The 18,251-nt window shown below is 40.5% G+C and overlaps 2 protein-coding genes across 46 annotated transcripts in view; one reads left to right on the top strand and one right to left on the bottom strand.

Annotated features, from left to right (window-relative positions):
* Positions 1-18,251, bottom strand: part of LOC307215936 (uncharacterized protein) — a 125,234-nt gene that overhangs the window by 43,164 nt on the left and 63,819 nt on the right. For 20 of the 22 annotated variants that reach the window (XR_013838717.1, XR_013838723.1, XR_013838724.1 and 17 more), the window contains 2 exons: positions 14,171-14,375; positions 12,357-14,064 (listed from right to left, as the gene is read on the bottom strand). The exons of the other annotated variants lie outside the window; for them this stretch is intronic. The gene's annotated coding sequence lies outside the window, so the exon portion shown is untranslated. Of the gene's footprint in view, positions 1-12,356; positions 14,065-14,170; positions 14,376-18,251 lie in introns of those variants that run through there. 22 annotated transcript variants of the gene reach the window in all.
* Positions 1-18,251, top strand: part of ANK3 (ankyrin 3) — a 388,986-nt gene that overhangs the window by 320,411 nt on the left and 50,324 nt on the right. For 15 of the 24 annotated variants that reach the window (XM_079975546.1, XM_079975564.1, XM_079975542.1 and 12 more), the window contains 4 exons: positions 48-171; positions 4,531-4,633; positions 10,526-10,632; positions 15,867-15,899. In XM_079975546.1, the coding sequence (XP_079831672.1) occupies positions 48-171; positions 4,531-4,633; positions 10,526-10,632; positions 15,867-15,899 (367 nt within the window). Of the gene's footprint in view, positions 1-47; positions 172-2,486; positions 2,499-4,530; positions 4,634-10,525; positions 10,633-15,866; positions 15,900-18,251 lie in introns of all 24 variants that reach the window. The other 9 variants (XM_079975557.1, XM_079975547.1, XM_079975558.1 and 6 more) reach the window with 3 other exon arrangements.

Below are 18,251 nucleotides of genomic sequence, written 5' to 3'. Positions count from 1 at the left end.
TTTGGCTGTGTGTAGCTTCTGATTTCAGCCTGCTTTTGTGCTGGCAGGTGAAGATGCAATGACAGGAGACACGGACAAGTATCTTGGGCCGCAGGATCTAAAAGAACTGGGAGATGATTCTCTGCCTGCAGAAGGATACATGGGCTTCAGCCTAGGAGCCCGATCTGCCAGGTATTCAGCATGTTCTTCACATATTCAATATAATATATACACCCATGCAGTGCATTTTATCACTGGAGAAATGAAGCAGAGTTCCATAATTTGGCTGCCTGATTACTCTGTCATTCAAACATGCATCTGTTATTTGGTTTCATGCTTCTCTCTGCCCTCTGTGATGGCTTTGTTATGGCAATAGTTGAAAGCAGAGTAATTCTTCATGTTTTCTTCTTTGTCTGGTATCTGCTCATGCTCTAGATATGTCAGAAGTGTTCCTTTGGAAACAGCTGGAAGCCTCTATCTATGAGCCAGACCATTTAGTCCACAACGAACATGTAGCCAAGAAGGGGGGACAGGAGGCTTTTGTTCAATAATTTGATTATAATACTTACTGACACTAATTTTCTTTCAAGAATGAAAATGACATAGATTCATGCCAGGAAAAAAATGAAAGATGGTTGTTTGGCTAATCCAATTGCTTCACTTTCCCAAAAGGTGCAGATGGAGAATAATAATAAAAAAGTTTAAATCTGTTTGCAATTGTTTGCATTGCTAATTGCTGTCTTAAATCCTTTGCAGTGTTTTGTTACCAAAGGAACGAGCAGTTTTCTTGCAAGGGAGTAAAATAGGTCACAGTTTTTTACATGAGTGATTTGCTATCTTTGCACTTCAAGACATTCAGTCATTCATATTATTGGGAATTTCTGGTTCAGATATCTGGCCTTGCCTAGCGTCTAAAACAAACAAGGCACCACAAGCAACTCAAGAGATTATTTTCATGGTTGTGGATTAGTAGCCTGTTTACTGACAGTTGAATTATTTTGAAGCTAATAATTAAACCTCACAAGCCTGAGCCCTGAGGACTTTTTCCTATAGCTTAATGATCTGTTGTAAAAAGTTCTTCCATTGTCTAACAGGGAGTGTCACCTCCCACAAGGTAAAACTTGGATGTTTGCATCTTTCAGTCTTGATTGTTGTGACTGCATTGAGTACAGAAGCATGCATCCTAATTTTGCACTGTATTCTCTTGCTTTGCCTGTAAAACCTCTTTGGTCATTTAATCAACTTCTTTTTGAATTATATGTGAAGAATAGCTGTTAAACAGTACTATGTTGAATTTTAGTCATCTGTGTTTAGTTGCCCAAATAACATAGAATTCAGTTGATTAAGCTACTTACGTGTGTACTTATTCTGTGAACTGTATTCTGTGGTTTTAACAAATAGACTCTTAGTAGTAATCTACTAAGTAGCACCTAGTGAAACAGTGACAGCTCCGCAGACCCACATATCCGTCAGATATTAATGGGATCATAGTAATTGTTTCCTAGAGATCGGAAATCCTGAGTGTACTTTGCTCATCTTTGACTCCTCGATAAAACCTTAAAAAGTTGCATACTTCTGATTTAACAGTACCATTATTTCTCACTATGTAGCTCATGTTTACATCTGCAATATATTACATGTGTGTTACACTCAGATGAAGCGAACTGATATTCAAACGCATCTATGCACTGCAGACCCCAGATTGACTTTACTAGGTTAGATGTGCTTAAGTGTGTTAAGGATTGGAATTTTTTTAAAAAAAAACAAAAACAAAACAAAACATTCCATATCAAACAATGGCATTGAAATTCACTACTTTTTAGGGAACTTTCCACATCGACTTAATCTGCCACAGAACCTCTGTACATCGCAGATGATCCCAGATCGTGTTCTAGAATGCACACTTTCTTGCATACCTGACACCCCACATGAAGAAGTGTCTACCCTGGAATAAAAACAAGCAAACCAACCAACCACCCCTGTTGCCACTGTGCACTGCAAAGGAACATTCCAGGACGTGCAATTTGTCCACCTAGCCCATCTTTCTGCACTGGCAGGCAGTGGCTTGCTAGCATCTCATGGAGAGGTCTTTCTTATTGCCAGCTGTTGCCTTTTAACTTAAGATGCCGAAGTTTCAACCTTGTGACTTCTTGCATGCAAAGCTTGTGCTCTAATGCTGACCTACAGCATCTCCCAATAGTATAAGGAGGAGGGTTGGGGCGGGGAACGTGTTCCAGCAAAGCATCTCAGCCATTGCTGATCTTCTTAATAAGGAAAAGAACTGGAGGGGACCTGGGATCCCCTAGAATACAGTTTGAAAGCCACTACAACCCTTTAACTATAGCCAAACACCCGCGTAGATTTCTGAGTGTAACATAACAGAACAAACCACATTGAATGTCTTAAGTCATCCAGCCATGGCATTGTGCTTTTTCCACTGTCTGATTCTTTGCTTTCTATCTCTCCTTGTTTCCCCCTCCCCTTCCTGTACATTTCTTTAAAAATAGTCCTAAGGTCAGGTAAGAAAGCATGGCACCCTTGTGACATTTCTCAGCTTTTGCCATTCATCATTTATTTATTTTTACTCAGCATTGTGATGTGATGTGACTTTTTCTGTTGTGTCTCATGTTAGATCATACTATTTTGGTTACTGCCAACGTAATATATGACCTGATTTCATTGAATACATGTTTTGAAGGGGGAGAAAAGATGATGGGGGAGGGAAAGTTGAATGTTTTTAAAGACCCAGGGCCCAGGTTGAAGTTGGTGGAGCTGAGCACCAGGAGAAACGTTCTAAATGCAATATATACTAGGGTGGAATCTTGGGGGGCAAATATTAAGAAGTGCAAAGTGCATGTCGTAAGTTGTTAAAGGTATATACTGCTGTTAAAAAAAAACCTAGTTTAAAAGCATTTTTGTTTTGCTGGATGCAATTATTTTCTTTGACATTTTTCTTTCTTTTCAGTTGCAATAGTAAGCATGTCTGAATGCTGGCATGTTTTCTAACATATGCTCCATGTAGCTTCCAGGGTTAATGTGTGTGACACATAGACTCAACATTTTCCTGGGTCTCAGTATATTCAAATTGTTTTCCTCTAAACTCCCAGAGAAGGAACGAAGGCAGGAAATGATCTAGATCAGTATTCATTTAGCAGATTTCAAGTGTTCAAAGTTCTTCCCGTACTTTATTTTAGTAATACTCAGAACAGCCTTGTAAATTAATCCAGTACCATTATCTCAATACTGCTGATGGGGACGCCCAAGGCTGAGAGAATGATGCCTTGACTAAAGCCATTTAGATCGTTTGTAACGAAGCATGAGAGACCAGTGCTAAATCCAGTGCATTTCTTCTGTGCTTTTTGTGTAATGTTTTTATGGCCAACCTAACTTACAGTGAGTCAGCCAGAAGAGGCAGCCACAAGAAAACTGTGGGGCTAGGATGAGCTTTCTTCTCTGCCACAAAATGAACTGTGCAGAATGCCCACCTCTCAAATAATAACCATTCATATAGAGTGTTGATTTCCTTTTTCTAGATCACCATAATTTGTGCACCATTGGAAACTGCTGTCATTTTTGTGGAGAATCAGTACAGACTGATCGCTGCATCTATAAGAAGTTTCTGTGCCTGTAATATAGCTCCTTGCTGGAGGGAGATTTAACAAGCCCAGCTTTTCTTATTACTGCATCCTTGCAGTGGTAGAAATCACAGGTTCCAGAGATATCCCAGGTGCATGGTGATCAAAAGCAAAGGAGCCCCTTCAGGCTAGGGGCTGTCAGTTCCTGAGATGGATTGGTTTTGTTCTAAGCTGTAATACACTTTAAAGGAGGCCAATTTAGGGATAAGACGAGCCTTCTACTCCAGATGTAAATTTTAGAGAGCAAAAGTCACTGACAACAGTGTCAGCAGCACACTAGATTTATCTACCCTTTGATAATGAGGTCTCTTAATTAACAGAGGGGAGGGAAATAACAAATATGCATTTGTGTGAAACTGGGCTAGCTAGAAAAGTCAGAGGTCCTAGGCCATACCATCATAAATCCCTCATAGAAACCAGCAGCATTTTAGAAAGTCTCTGTTCATGCTAATCACACTTACTAGGGAGTCACATTGAACTCAGTCACATGCTTTGGATTGCACTCCACATTTCCTGAATATATTTTTACTACATTTATCTAAAATCCAACTATATGTTATCCTGATTTTAAGTGAACCAGTGCAATCCCTTGTCTGTCTACTAATAAGAAAATTCAACTGTGTTCAGTGGGGCTTACTTTCAGGTAATTGTGTTCAGAATTGCAGCCAATGGGTTGGATACCAATATTCCTTTATTATGACAAAAGTAGTGGGTGGAAATTTTGGATCTAACACATTAGAGGAAAACCTCTTAAAAATCGTGGTACAATTCCTAGCATACTTTAAAATTCTGTTTCATCAATCATATTCTGTTTTATTATCTTTCACTTGTTCCCTGGAAGTTGCATGCATTAATTTTTCTTTTGTTCATCTCATTGTCATCTTCATACTCTGTGGTAAATTGTAAATACAACCAGCCTCCGCTCCTTCAGTTCGGATAGGTCCTACACTTTGAATAGAAGTTCTTTCGCCCGGGACAGCATGATGATCGAAGAACTCTTGGTGCCCTCAAAGGATCCGGTGAGGTTTTTTAATTGATTCTGTGGTTTGGAGCATTTTATAGAAATAAATAAATGTTTTACCATGCAGCTTAGCCTCTCCTGTTAGAACATACATTATGTTACAGTAGTGGGGTTCTGAAAGTTTTTTATTTATCAATTCTTTTGGTCAATCAGAGCTGAAATTTTAATCATAGAATCAAGCATCAATCGGTCAATCGTACCAAGTAATCCATTGGAATTTACAGCCCTGGTAATGGTACTTTCTCCATCAATACTGATATTATTGCCCTGTGTTTCAGAATTGTAGAAAAGAATGTAGAATTAATGTGAAGTCACAAGAGCTTTTCTGAATTAATACAGAGTATGTGGTTTATTGGCAAAAGAAGATGGTTTCTTTTCAAAATCTGTAAACCATATATTGGGTATAATTGAATATGGTAGGGTTAGAGATAAATTTAACTTGAGAAATAGTGTTTGAACGCTACTTTTATACTGCTGAAATCTACAGGGCAAAATCAGTGTGGCTGCAATAAATTCGAGAATGGTTATTCAAGCTACATATAATTGCAATTGTTTGCCCGCTTGGGAGAATTTCAATAAATAACAGTGTTTCTTTCTCTGATAAGTTAGTATTTTTAAAGGATGTTGGAGTTAGCTTTTGCTTTATATCACAAAAGACCACAAAGCAAGGATGACTGACATATTGGTAAATGTGTTTGACCTATCAGAGTAGGGCATTATCTGGATTTTGCATGCAATAGAATAAGAATATTTTACACTGAATAGCCAATTTCTCTTTGGGAGAAAGGCATGTCCAATAATAGACAAGGCTTCTTATTTGTGTTAAATTGCTTTACAATGGCCATCCAGGTAATTATCTTCTTCAAGATATACCACTGAGGTTATGTGTTCTTCTTAAACTGGTTTTCTTGGAACATTTTTCTTGTTACAAGAGACAAAAACATAGGATAGAAGGCAACAACTGTCTCTGTCTGAGATGAGTCTGTAGTAGTGACACCTGCATGTTGCCAAAACCTGATTGTATAACTAGCATTGTGATGTCACCACCTCACCAGATGATCTCCAATTGGCTTGGATTATGTAGTTGCCTTTTCCAGCCCCTAGTGCCAAGCATTACTGAAAGACCAGAGAGCAGTCCAGTCTGTGCGTGGGGGGAAGTATGTCAAAGATGCAGGGTGCTTCCCACCTCAAGAGTCACACCAAATTAGGAACTGAGAAGGATGTTGCTGCAGCAGTGGCTGGGATCTGGAGCACACAACAGTTCATGGTTCCTTCTTCTGAGTAGGGTGCAGTGATAGAACGCCACATGCTGTTGGGTAGGCATTTTACAGTCTGGGCTTTAGTTTGGATTCATGACTGTTTTTGCTGCTGGTGTCTCAGGGGGGTGATTGGGAAGAGGTTCGGTATGTTGGGGGGGGGGTGAACAGACAGAAAAGGTCACCCAGTTTTGCAGACTTCCCCGGTGGCACATCTTCTAAGATGGTGATCTCTGGGAGTTGTACCTGTCCTCTTGGTCTCCATATGTGTTAGGTCTGGGGTGGGGCTCCTCTTCCTCTGATGGTAATGATTGCAAACATTCTTAACAATGGGGTTTGGGGAAACTATTTTGGTCTCCTACCCAAAGTCCAATTTACTTCCTTTTATAAACCTACCATTTACTGTTCTGCTGCAAATTTTACAACCTCCAGGTTTCTTTTTGTTTCTCTCTCCTTCCTTATTGTCTCCCACTATTAAATTGTTAGCAGAGTTTGGTCTTTTTATTTAAAAAACAAAACACCTGTGCATGCTGCTTAGTTTTGAGAGGCTGCAGATGAAACATTTTTGGAGTGTTCATTCTTTTTCAGGCTATATTCTACGGACAACTGCGTGAATATGCCAGTGTAATTCTTTTGATTAAAAGAAGTTTCACCCAGACAGTCAGAATATATAGCAGCTGGATATCCAATTCTCATGCTGTAGAATAGGGTGTGTCTTTACAGATTGCTGTTTTCTACAGGGAATATGAAAGAGTCCTTAATTCCCTAATGAAAGGGCTTTAAGAGAAGTGGCATTCATTAAAAGTTTAAATGTAGCATTCTTGTGCAGTGACCTGGATAGCAATATTTTGGTATTCCTGTCGTGCTTAGCAGGCTTGTGTGCCCACAGTGGCTTTCAGTATGCTTGAATTGCTATTCCTGACTTCCCTGATTTTGGCAGGAGTGGCAAATCTTAATTTTAACCCTCTTGTGAAGTGTATCATATTACCTGTAATCTGCTGACATGGGGGTCAGGTCAACCACAAATAAGCCTTAGTTTAAAACAACAGCAATAATAACAACAACAAGAAGAGATGTGTTTGGCAATGGTTCCAGTTTAATGTGAAATAGGAAAACGCATTTAGGATTGTTTACGGCAGAGCTTTCCAAAATTTTCATGTTGGTGGCACACTTTTAAGACATGCATCATTTTACGACACCGCCATTCAGTTTTACTAGCAAACCGGAGGTTAAACTAACCCCTTTCCAGCCCCGGGAGGAGCCCGGGGAGCTTTCACGTGACACAACTGCACACTGCAGCTGACACACTAACATGTTGTGACATGCAGTTTGGAAAGCTCTAGTTTACAGCTAAAGGTATACAGGGAAGGTCTGTAATAGTCCTCCATGTTGATTTCTCAAAGCTTCCCTCCTTCAGCTAAAAATCTCCAGTATTTATTCATTTTTTGAAATAGAAAATACAGTAGAACCTTGGGTTACATACGCTTCAGGTTACATATGCATCAGGTTACAGGCTCCACTAACCCAGAAATAGTACCTCGGGTTAAGAACTTTGCTTCAGGATGGGAACAGAAATCGTGTGGCAGTGGCACGGCAGCAGTGGGAGGCCCCGTTAGCTAAAGTGGTGCTTCAGGCTAAGAACAGTTTCAGGTTAAGAACAGACCTCTGGGACGAATTAAGTGCGTAACCAGAGGTGCCACTGTACTGAATACATAACACTTCTTACCTAAACTGCTGCATGAACACACAGTTGTTAATGAGGTATTTAATAAGAGATTTTACCCAGTTACTGAAAGGTCATTTTTTCATTTTTCAAATCCACTTTAATTGGACTCAGACACCCACTGTGCTTTTTTAGTTTTAGTTTTAGATAAACACACACACACACTGAGGGCACTTGGGCAAGCTAGAATTCAATAGAACTACAATCCCTATGCTATAGGAAGATATGTGAAATATGAACTGCCCTAGATAGGAACATACAAAGCTGCCCTCCACTCAGACCATTGGTCCATCTAGCTCAGCATTAGCTACCAGGGTTTCCCAAACATTGGTCTACAACTAGAACTCCCATCTTGCTAGCCATCAGGACCAGTAGTCAGGGATGATGGGAAGTGTAGTCCAAAAACAGCTGGAGACCAATGTTTGGGAAACCCTGGCACTGGCTGGCAGTGACTCACTAGCATTTCAGACAGGCTTTCCCAGCCCTGCCTCGAGATGTCAGGGATTGAACCTGGGACTTTCTGTGTGCAACCTCTGACACTGAGCTATGGCTCTTCCTACAACAATGTAAGAATACAGTACTAAAATTAGTTTTGGGTCCATCTTCGGCATATGACTGAAGAAACTGTTTTCATAAAGACCTTCCTTGGAAATATATTACAGCTTTTTTAATGGCTTTTGGTGAGCTATGAAAACATTTTTATTTTGCCAAGCCATTAGTCTGGGTTGAATTTCAGTTCCCCTGCCTTGGAGTGGCTTTAGCTTTCTGTTACTACTTTTGATTATTTTATTGCATTGCATTTTATTGTTAAGATTAGAAGATGCCTTTGGTGTGGGCTGAAAGGTGGGTTGTTGTTATTCTTTTCAGATAAACAGAATAGTTATTTAAAAGTGAAACGCTAAAAAGCAGGAGAAACGCAGAAGCAGGAATATTTGGCGCATTCATTTTTTATCTCGAAAATTCATCTTTGCAAAGGAAGGGAGAGAGCACTTTCCTAATCTGCCACTGGCTTCATCACCTTGGCTGCTCATCCCCATGCATAGCACATAGAGATGGAACTGATAAATTATTCCTGACATGGGAACCTGAAAATTATTTTTGAAACAGTCTGTGAGCTGGGAGGCTGGTTAATAATAGACGCAAGAAGGTTTCATGTAAGTCAGGCTACAGTGGCTATCTTTATTCATGCTTTAAATATAGTCAGAAAACAATTTATTTTTAATTTTCGCTGTAGTTTGGAATGGGGTATTATGCTACTGCCAGAGAGGCTACTGGTATTTTTTGGCTACCCTGACACTTTGTTTCTCAGGATTCTTGAGCTGGTTTGTCTGCTTTTGAGCACTAACAGACATTGAGGTTATTTGAGGTTTGAGGTGGTTTAACATTAGAATATATGGAAACAATATGTAGTTGTCTCTGTAATTCGGTCCCTTCTGAAAGCTACACTGTCTCCAAACTCACTATGCTTTGGGTACCATTTAATTGTTTGCCAGCAATTTCAGCGTATGCAGTTAAAGTGGATTTGGGACTCTGGCATGACAAGTCAGCTTCCCCATCCCTTCTCCAAAATGGAACTTATGGGGTAGGGAAAATGAAAGGAAAACTTGCTGGAAAGTGTGAGATAACGGTGGTGCCAGGTGATATCATATAACTTCTGTTACCAATGCTCAATAAAAAGCAACATCGTATGACCTCTGTGCAAATTTTGTGGGGGGGGGGGACTAGATGAATGCTCAGTAAACAAGAAGAGCTCATAGATTCTAGCTGGCATGCAATATGACACAAAGAAGGAAAAAACAGCTCATTTAAATTGCCCTTTTAAAATTGCTCTTTTGTCTTGCTTGCTTGTTTTATGGTGACTGCTCAAAGCCATTTCTGTTATCGCTCTGCAGGCCACCTGCCCCTTCGCCAGTCTGGATCAAGTCTGGTGCAGGGCAGTAGAATTCTAGTTGCTTGTCTGCCCATCCCTCAACATTTGACATATGTAAAATAGGAAATACATGCATAGAGGGAGTGATCCAAGCACTGTCTCAAGGTACATGATGGACAGTAGGCTGCTTGGAAGCCATAGATCAGCACTGTGTTTAGGTTCTCCTGCACAGGATGCTGAGCTGAGGTGGCGCAAAATAATAATGAATAAAAAATGTTTTATTGGGGGCCCCAAATTTGTCCTCGCTCAAGACGCCCTATTACCAAAGCCCTTCCCTGCGCGAGATATAAGTAAGCCACTTTAAGGAACAGAAAGGTATAAATATTCCATGGGCAAAATATATAGCCCTAGTGGTGTGCACACAATCTCCTCCATTCCACCCCTGGTTTTGAGGGACGAGGATCGGATCACACTTTATCAAGTGCATGTACCATTTCAATGGGACGCAGGTGGGGCCTGAAACCACAGCCACAATATTGAATATACCCAGTTTGTCTAGAGTTGTCGATGTGTATTCTGTGTTTAGTGCAGAGATTGTTACTGGGATCCCCATTGAGATGCCATGGATAACATACTTGCTTATCGTTCTTTCAAATCACTGTTCCCTCTGAGCTCATTTTGTTGCATAGTGGTCAAGAGTGTCAATCTAGGACTGGGGAGATGCAGGTTCAAATCTCCAGTCAACCCCGAAAGTGACCTAGAATAAAATAAGGTGATAGACCAAGGCAGGATATAACTGTAACAAATAAAAAAAATGGGCACTACCATGAGCTAGGCTGCTATGTCCTACATAATCAAGGTTTGTAAAGTAATTAAAGTGATTGGTGTGTGTGGATGAGAGAGAGAGAGAGAGAATGATTGCGGGTGTTGTAAGTGCTAATAAAAGGTCGATTTTATTTCTCAGTTGTGATATACCACAGGAATTGCTTGACTTTTTTCTCTCTGCTGAGTTAATATTTCTTCTCTTTCATCTCTTTGAAGCACCTGACGTTTCCAAGAGAATTTGACTCTGATTCGCTCAGGCACTATAGCTGGGCCGCAGACACCTTGGACAATGTCAATCTTGTCTCCAGCCCCATCCATTCTGGGTGAGTTACCTGAAGGATTTCTCTGATATCATTATGTATGAAACGAAGCAATAGTTGGGGGGTGGACGGGAAATAGCCCTGGTGAAACTTCCATTTCTGTTTTCGCCAAAGCCAGGGACTTGAGTGTAAGCATCATCGGAACAACAACCAACCACACCAATGCATGCTATGTTTTAAAGTTACAGGGTTGCACTTGGGCAAAAAAACTCTATGATACCATGGATAAATTAATAGGAAAAATAGTGTTACTTACTTTGCCATTCCGGAAATATAAAAACATTTCTTTTAACATTTCTGATTTGGCTTGTTGAACTGCAGTTCTCTTCTGCAGGGCTTGCTGTGGGAAAGGGGTTTGGGAAAAGTCCCAGTGCATCTTTGGGTCCCACCCAATGTATGCTGGTTATTTCTAATTTATTTGGAGGCTGTGGAGCGGTTCTCTTTAAGAAAACAGAGTAGAACTTAGCCCTTACTATTTTGTCAGATTCCATCTAATCTGTTTTCAGTTGGTCAAACCATATGTGTGGCACATTTACATATGAAAAGCAAGGTGCATTTAATACCAGGGCAAATAAATGCTTGTAATGAATGACAGTGGGTGCAATCCAGAGAAATACTGTGCCCAGTTAATGTTCGAATTATCTAGATTTCAGTCAAGCCTTTTAAATTCAGAATTAACTTCTTTTGAATCGCCCAGAGAGTTGCAAAGTTCATTACATCAAAACCATGAATAAATTTAACAAATGTTAATAAACCTCTCTCTGTCTTTTAAAAAGGTTATTTGTAAATGTTTAGATTTAGTTATTATAACTGCAGTGTGTCTCATTTCCCCTTCCAGTCAGAAACATTGAAGAATGTAGTTGTTATAATAATAAACAACAAACATTACATAAAAATGAACGTAGAACAAAAACCAAAAAACAGAGAGCAGAGAGGCACAAGTCATTGTTTTAGCGGCTTACACAGCAATGTTTAAGTCTTAAGTTCTGTACTATATTAGCATTTGTTTTTCTCTAGAATTCATTTCTATAGTGCACAAATAAGAATAAGCGAACAGTATGAACTCATGGAGCCCATCAGTGGTAAAAAGGTAAAGGTAAAGGTACCCCTGCCCATACGGGCCAGTCTTGACAGACTCTGGGGTTGTGCGCCCATTTCACTTAAGAGGCCAGGGGCCAGCGCTGTCCGGAGACACTTCCGGGTGACGTGGCCAGCGTGACATCGCTGCTCTGGCCAGAGCCAGAGCCAGAGCCAGAGCCGCACACGGAAACGCCGTTTACCTTCCCGCTGGTAAGCGGTCCCTATTTATCTACTTGCACCCGGAGGTGCTTTCAAACTGCTAGGTTGGCAGGTGCTGGGACCGAGCAGCGGGAGCGCACCCCGCCGCAGGGATTCGAACCGCCGACCTTTCGATCGGCAAGCCCTAGGCGCTGAGGCTTTAACCCACAGCGCCACCTGCGTCCCAGTCAGTGGTAGGATGTAAATAATGTAAGGATCAGTTCTGAAATGCCCACAAAGGATATTTCCTTTTAAAAAATGATAAAAATACAAATACAGCATATTTGTGTTTTATAATACTATAGCTGGAAGGGGAAAAAACCACTCAAAGTGAGCAATTGTACATACTTCTTCGTGAACTTTCCTTTGTTTTTATTATCAGCATTTCATTTTACCCCAGATGACAAACTTTAAATCAGTGTATTCCAATAGCATAAAATATATTGGTCTACGAAACCTCAACACACTTCTGTTTTATTTAAGTTTGTGGAAGTGGAGAGGGTCCCCAACACAAAATACATTCAAAATACGATCACAGTATTGTGAGTGACATTCAAATTCTTAGCTGACACACCCTGTAGCCTATTAAAATAGATCGCATGCAATTGCATTTGAATGACTGCAGCTCATGTTCCCCTTGCAAGTGAGGGAGATGCTTCAAAGAGGTGTTGACTCCTTCTACTTGAAGCTTTAAGGGTTAACTAGGAAACATGCAGATTCGTTAAAACACCACCAGATTCTCAAAAATGTAGATTCTGGGAAATTACAGGAATTGGGAATTGGGGGAGATGTGGCAATAAGCAAATTCATGAAAGGGGTATTGCTGTTTCTTCACAATGGAAGACTTTATATATAATGTCATAATTTCTAACTTTGATAAACTGTTAACAGGTCTTAATTACCCATCTCCTTGCTGCAAATTGAAGCTACTGTGTTACCTAGACACATCACAGGCCACTATAGCAAATTTGGCTGCCATTGCAGGCCCTTTCACAATCACCCTACCCAGAATGCCAGGAAACACACACACATACAGTGGTACCTGGGTTCTCAAACTTTATCTGTTCCGGAAGTCTGTTCCACAACCAAAGCATTCTAAAACCAAGGCATGCTTTGCCATAGAAAGTAATGCAAAACAGATTAATCCGTTCCAGGCTTTTAAAAACAACCCCTAAAACAGCAATTTAACATGAATTTTGCTATCTAATGAGACCAATGATCCATAAAATGAAAGCAATAATCAATGTACTGTACTATAAAATAAATAAGGCAGTATTGTAGATGATAAAAATTAAAATATTTTCCCCCCCTTACCTGCACTGATAGTCACTGTTAGGATGGGGGGCTTTTATCCATTTCCACAGGCACACAGTCAATCAATCAATAGCTGAACTGGGTTCCACACAGTCACAAAAACAAATTAACTGAAAAAGCCTCAAAATCAAAAATGCAAATAAATAGCAAAAACAAAAGCACCAAACTTAATCCATTCCGGAAGTCAGTTTGACTTCTAAAATGTTTGAAAACCAAGGCGCAGCTTCTCATTGGTGCAGGCGAAACTGGAAACAATAGGCGACAGCCACATTGGATGTTTGACTTCCAAAAAACATTTGAAAACCGGAACACTTACTTCCAGGTTTTCGGCGTTTGGGTACCAAGGCGTTTGAGAACCAAGGTACCACTGTGTATGGTCCTTCCTAGAACAAGGCAGCAGGGGATGATGTGGAGAGCTTCCCAGGTGGGCAGGAGGCAGTGAGACCGGCCTCTGGGGGGGGGCACCAATTTGTGACCCTCCACTTGAGGCACTTGCCTCATTCTGCCTAATGGAAGGGCCCTAATTGTTCTAACATGTCCTACTGATTTCAGTGGGTCTACTCTCAGCATGACTGAATTTGAATCCAACCCATTGGATTTACTCAATGAGGATATTTATGCAGAGTGCAGGTGAACATATCTTGAATCAACTGATATATGACTACATCTTTTACCCAGGCATGCAGCAACTTGGCTCCTCCCTTCGTGGTGGGAACAAAGAATATTTCCCTTGCCTCTGCATACTTGGCAGAATATTTAGAGGTTGTTTGACCCCCTTGAGTTCTGAGTATGTAGATCTGATATGACCAATCTTTACTCCGCAGGTCAATTGTGTGCTGTAATCTAAGCATAAAAATAACAAATTTACATCATTACCAATTCACATCATCATTATTATGATTTACATTATTATCTTGGTCTTCTTTTAAGGAGCTAAGAAAAAACCTACCCTTCTATCCTCCCAACAGCCATACAGGAGAGGGTAGGCTGGGAGATAGCAGTTGGTTACAAGATCCCCATGTGAGCTTTCCACTAGGAGATGCCATTCCATTTCCTTGTTGCATGCTGAATTTACCCAGTTCACAAAAATGTGTCATGGGCACTCTGCTTGGGCCATTTTGCTTAATTCCCCCTCTGCCCCAGATATTCACAACCTACAGAAAAGTAAAGTAGCAACACACAAGTGTTCGTACTAAAAGGCAAATGCCTTGAAACATTCAGCTTTCCGGCATGTAATATGTACTCTTGAAATTATTATTTTTTACTATTTTTAAAAAGTAGACCTAACTGCTCTAGTAATGACAGAAGAATTAGAAAGGTTAGGTCTAAAATTATCAATACACAATTGCTCCTTTATTACATTACATTCTAATATCCACAATATTTGGGAAATGTGATGTTGAGCTTCTGACACATGATCAAGACCAGCTTTATTGATTAACTGAAAACCAGCTGCCGTATTCTGGCACAACAGTGGCTTTCCCCCATGCCTGCTAACATAAGTCCCAGGTCCCTGCTTGTCTACATCCCCAGTTTGTGGTAGGCGGAGAGAGACCGAGTCTGTTCTTTCGGGCATGGAGCCAGCACTGATAGTATGTTGGAAGCAGCATGAGTGCAGTGCTCTGCTGCAGGAGCCAATCAGCAGCACCAACTTGCTCCCAGGGGGAGGGGCCAGGGACTGGGCCAGAAAGCGAACTTTCTCTCTCTGGTCTGCTCCCAGGGCATAAATTGGAGGCTTGGCTTATGGCTTCAACAATACTATCACTGACTTTCCACCCTGCCCTCCCTCAAATCTGGGCATCCGTTTGCTGTGTGGCTGGGAAGGGATTTTACCTAGGCACCCCAGTTCAGCTCTGCATTACATTGCAGGGTTTTTGCCTTCCCCCCAGCAACTTTCCTTGTGCTCCATTCTTTTGACATTTGTCACAACTAACAATTGCAGCTGCATGAGGAATTGAGCCCGACCCAAGCAAGCATTAGCAGAGGTGGATATGTTGCTGTCCCAGTGTGTGATCCCCTTAAGGTGTGTTGAGGTGTCACCAGAAGAGCTTAGCCCCAAATTGTGAAGAGGGGAGGCGGGACTGTTATGGCTGCTACGCTTCAGGTTGGTTGACGGAGCCACATTATCCATTTATACCATGGTGGGCCTGCTAGTTATGCAACTCCCGTCAAGGTGTTCCTGCTAATCAGGCTGGGAAGGTGACACTGGCCAGCAATGAGGATGCTCAATGAAAGGATTCTGCTCACTGTCACACCAGACTCTGTTTGCTGTAGCCAATCAAGTGGTGGCAAGTTATCCCCATTGCAGCCTACATATTGTTACTCAGTCGTGCATCCTAATGGTGCTGCGTCCACCATCCTGTTTTCTTAAAAGGTGTGCATTACCTTTGCCGGCACAATTACTAATTATAATACTTGCTTTTATACATACTAAGTGGTGTTGGCCCTCTTTGGCAAATATTTAAAATGCAATTAAATGCATATTTTATATTACAGAACACGCACGTTTTCCCTGCTCTGATCAAACTGAAAAGCTTTGCTTTTGTTATTATTTTGCCTTTGCTTATGATCGACATTTTCTGTTGCTGGCTTCTAATTATCTCACATTAATTTTTTTCCAATTTGCTTTCTAAATTATTTTGCAGCTATTCCTCTCCACTCCCCCAGTATGATTCAAGGTGATGACACTGTCTGTGACTCCTTGTTTTGCTTCTATATATGTTTATTTATTTATTTATTTTCTCCACAGTTGAAATGTGCCTAGATGGTTTTTAGTGCATCTGATTTCCCAGCCCTTTCTACCTTTTATTGTAGACATCCCACTTCTTTGTTTGTTTGTTTGTGTAGTTTTTAGCGGTTGTCCTGTAGCTCACGTCATTTACCTGGCAATAATTTAGATGATCATCAACTACTAATTGTGTTCTTACAGACTGTGCATGATGTGCTCAAAAACATAATGGATAGTAATGTGTAAACTAGTGTGGGGGGAAGAGTAGAGTTTTATCGACAGGTGAGTTTGGACAAAATATTTAGAAGCAGCATTTTTAAAGGACAAGAAACACTGGTTGAATTTGCCACTGATGTACTGCAGGAGAGTACCATGGCACATTAGTTGTATTTACAGGGTGGGCAAACTGTAGAATCTGCAGGTGGCAGGGCAGCAATATTGCTGAATCAAATCTGCTCATGTTAGAATAGTGCCATCCTGGATTTTGTTGGTCCGAGTAGAGCAGTGTTCTTCAACCTTGGGTTCCTAGATGTTGTCAGAAATTCCGTTTGAGGATGCACTGCTCATAGTGGGTGATGCCCAATGGGCCTTGCCCATGCCCTGAGCGAATTATATATTACTTATTTATTTCACACACACACACACACACACACACACACACACACACTGCTTGATTGTAAAAACAACAACCTCAAAGCGGTTTATGAAGGGAACAAAGCAATAAATTATCAGTTAAAATAATAGTTCAAAACAACTTTTTAAAACATCCAAAAATAAAATGAAATTAGGAATAAACTAAAAACAGGTTAGCAATGAACTGAAAACAGATTAATTAGGTGTGTGCTGAATTGAATATACCCCAGAACCCTCTGGAATTCATGGCAGATGACTGAGGGCTTCCTCAGCAGACACATCAATGGAAAAAGAATTCCCAGAAGGCATTAAGTTTGAAAAACACTGGTCTAAAGAGTGAATTGTATCAGTGACTCCTGCAGAGCTGTCTACTGAAACAAGTAGGACACATGTCCCACTGTCACACCTAGCCCCGGACAGGGCACTGGAAATTAATTACATTTGTTGTGCCTGTCTGTATTTGGACCTGTAGGACAGGACAGCAGAATATCTGACATTTCATATGTCTCCCACATATAGGACAGATGATGGTAAAATTGGCAGAAAAATCTAGGTTTAGTAGCACCTCATATCCCCCATTGTTGGGCTTGCATATCTCCTGTTGTTTGAAAAAAACCAGGAAGGATGGTCTTATCCATGCACTGTGCATCTCCATGACTTGTCAGCATTTTGTGGCATGAGCCCAATAAAAAGACAGTGGCTTGGCATCAGACTCAATTAGTTGAATGTAGCTCCTGCTGAAATCACTACTTAAGCCCCATTGATTTTAATGGGAATTAAGTTCACCTAACTTAATCTGGATCCAGCTCATTCCCTAAAATGTGTAGTGACATCAGTAGCATTTTCATGTCACTATGATGAAATCACCATGAATAGTTTACATCCTTATTTAATTGAACCATTGTTAGGTCATTATATCCCAAGCATGGAACTGTGATTTACAGGGCAATCTTATACACATCTATTCAAGTCCCATCAAATTCAGTGTCTGTAAAAGATTGCATCTTTAATGCCAATTTACTAAGCAGGATCTTAAACACCTGCTTGAAGATGGTTTAAGATTCTGATTAATAAAGTGAAAATAAAGCATGGTTCCCTATTTTGCATGCAATCTAACTGCGGTTCTGTTAAAAGAGAATGTAAACACTGAGAAAGGGAGAGGTGAAGAGGGAGTGTGTCATCCTGTTGCTGATATCCAGCTGCTAAAGAAAATTAGATTTTTTTTACCAAAGCCACTATGTGAATCTGCCCCTTCGTGTTTAATTCTGTGCTTTAAAGACCTGGAAAATCTCAGTAGTAGAACAATGGGTTTGCAAAAACAAAATAAGTAGCTATCATAATACTGAGCAGTTCTGTTGTGCATGTCTGACTTGTTCTTTGAAAGAAACACAGGATGTTTGCAGCAGGCTGTCTAATGGTGTCATGTAGCCAATTAGTGCATGAATAATACACTAATATTTTCATAATAGTAGATGAAGACACAGTTAACCCTAGTAGTTTGGACTTTGACACTGTATTCAACAAAGAAGTTTTGACTAAATGTTTGTCTTGCTAGTAAAATAGTAGAACTTCATGCATATGGTCATTCTAAGAATTACTGTCATACCTTCTGCTAGGAAGGTGAATATTCGCACAAGCCTATGTTGCGTCTATTCAAAATTAAGCCATC

This window comes from Podarcis cretensis (genome assembly GCF_951804945.1).
Source record: "Podarcis cretensis genome assembly, chromosome: 5".
In the NCBI taxonomy this organism is placed as follows: domain Eukaryota; kingdom Metazoa; phylum Chordata; class Lepidosauria; order Squamata; family Lacertidae; genus Podarcis; species Podarcis cretensis.
Note: the sequence above shows the minus strand (reverse complement) of the source record. Positions and strands in the feature narration are given on the sequence as shown.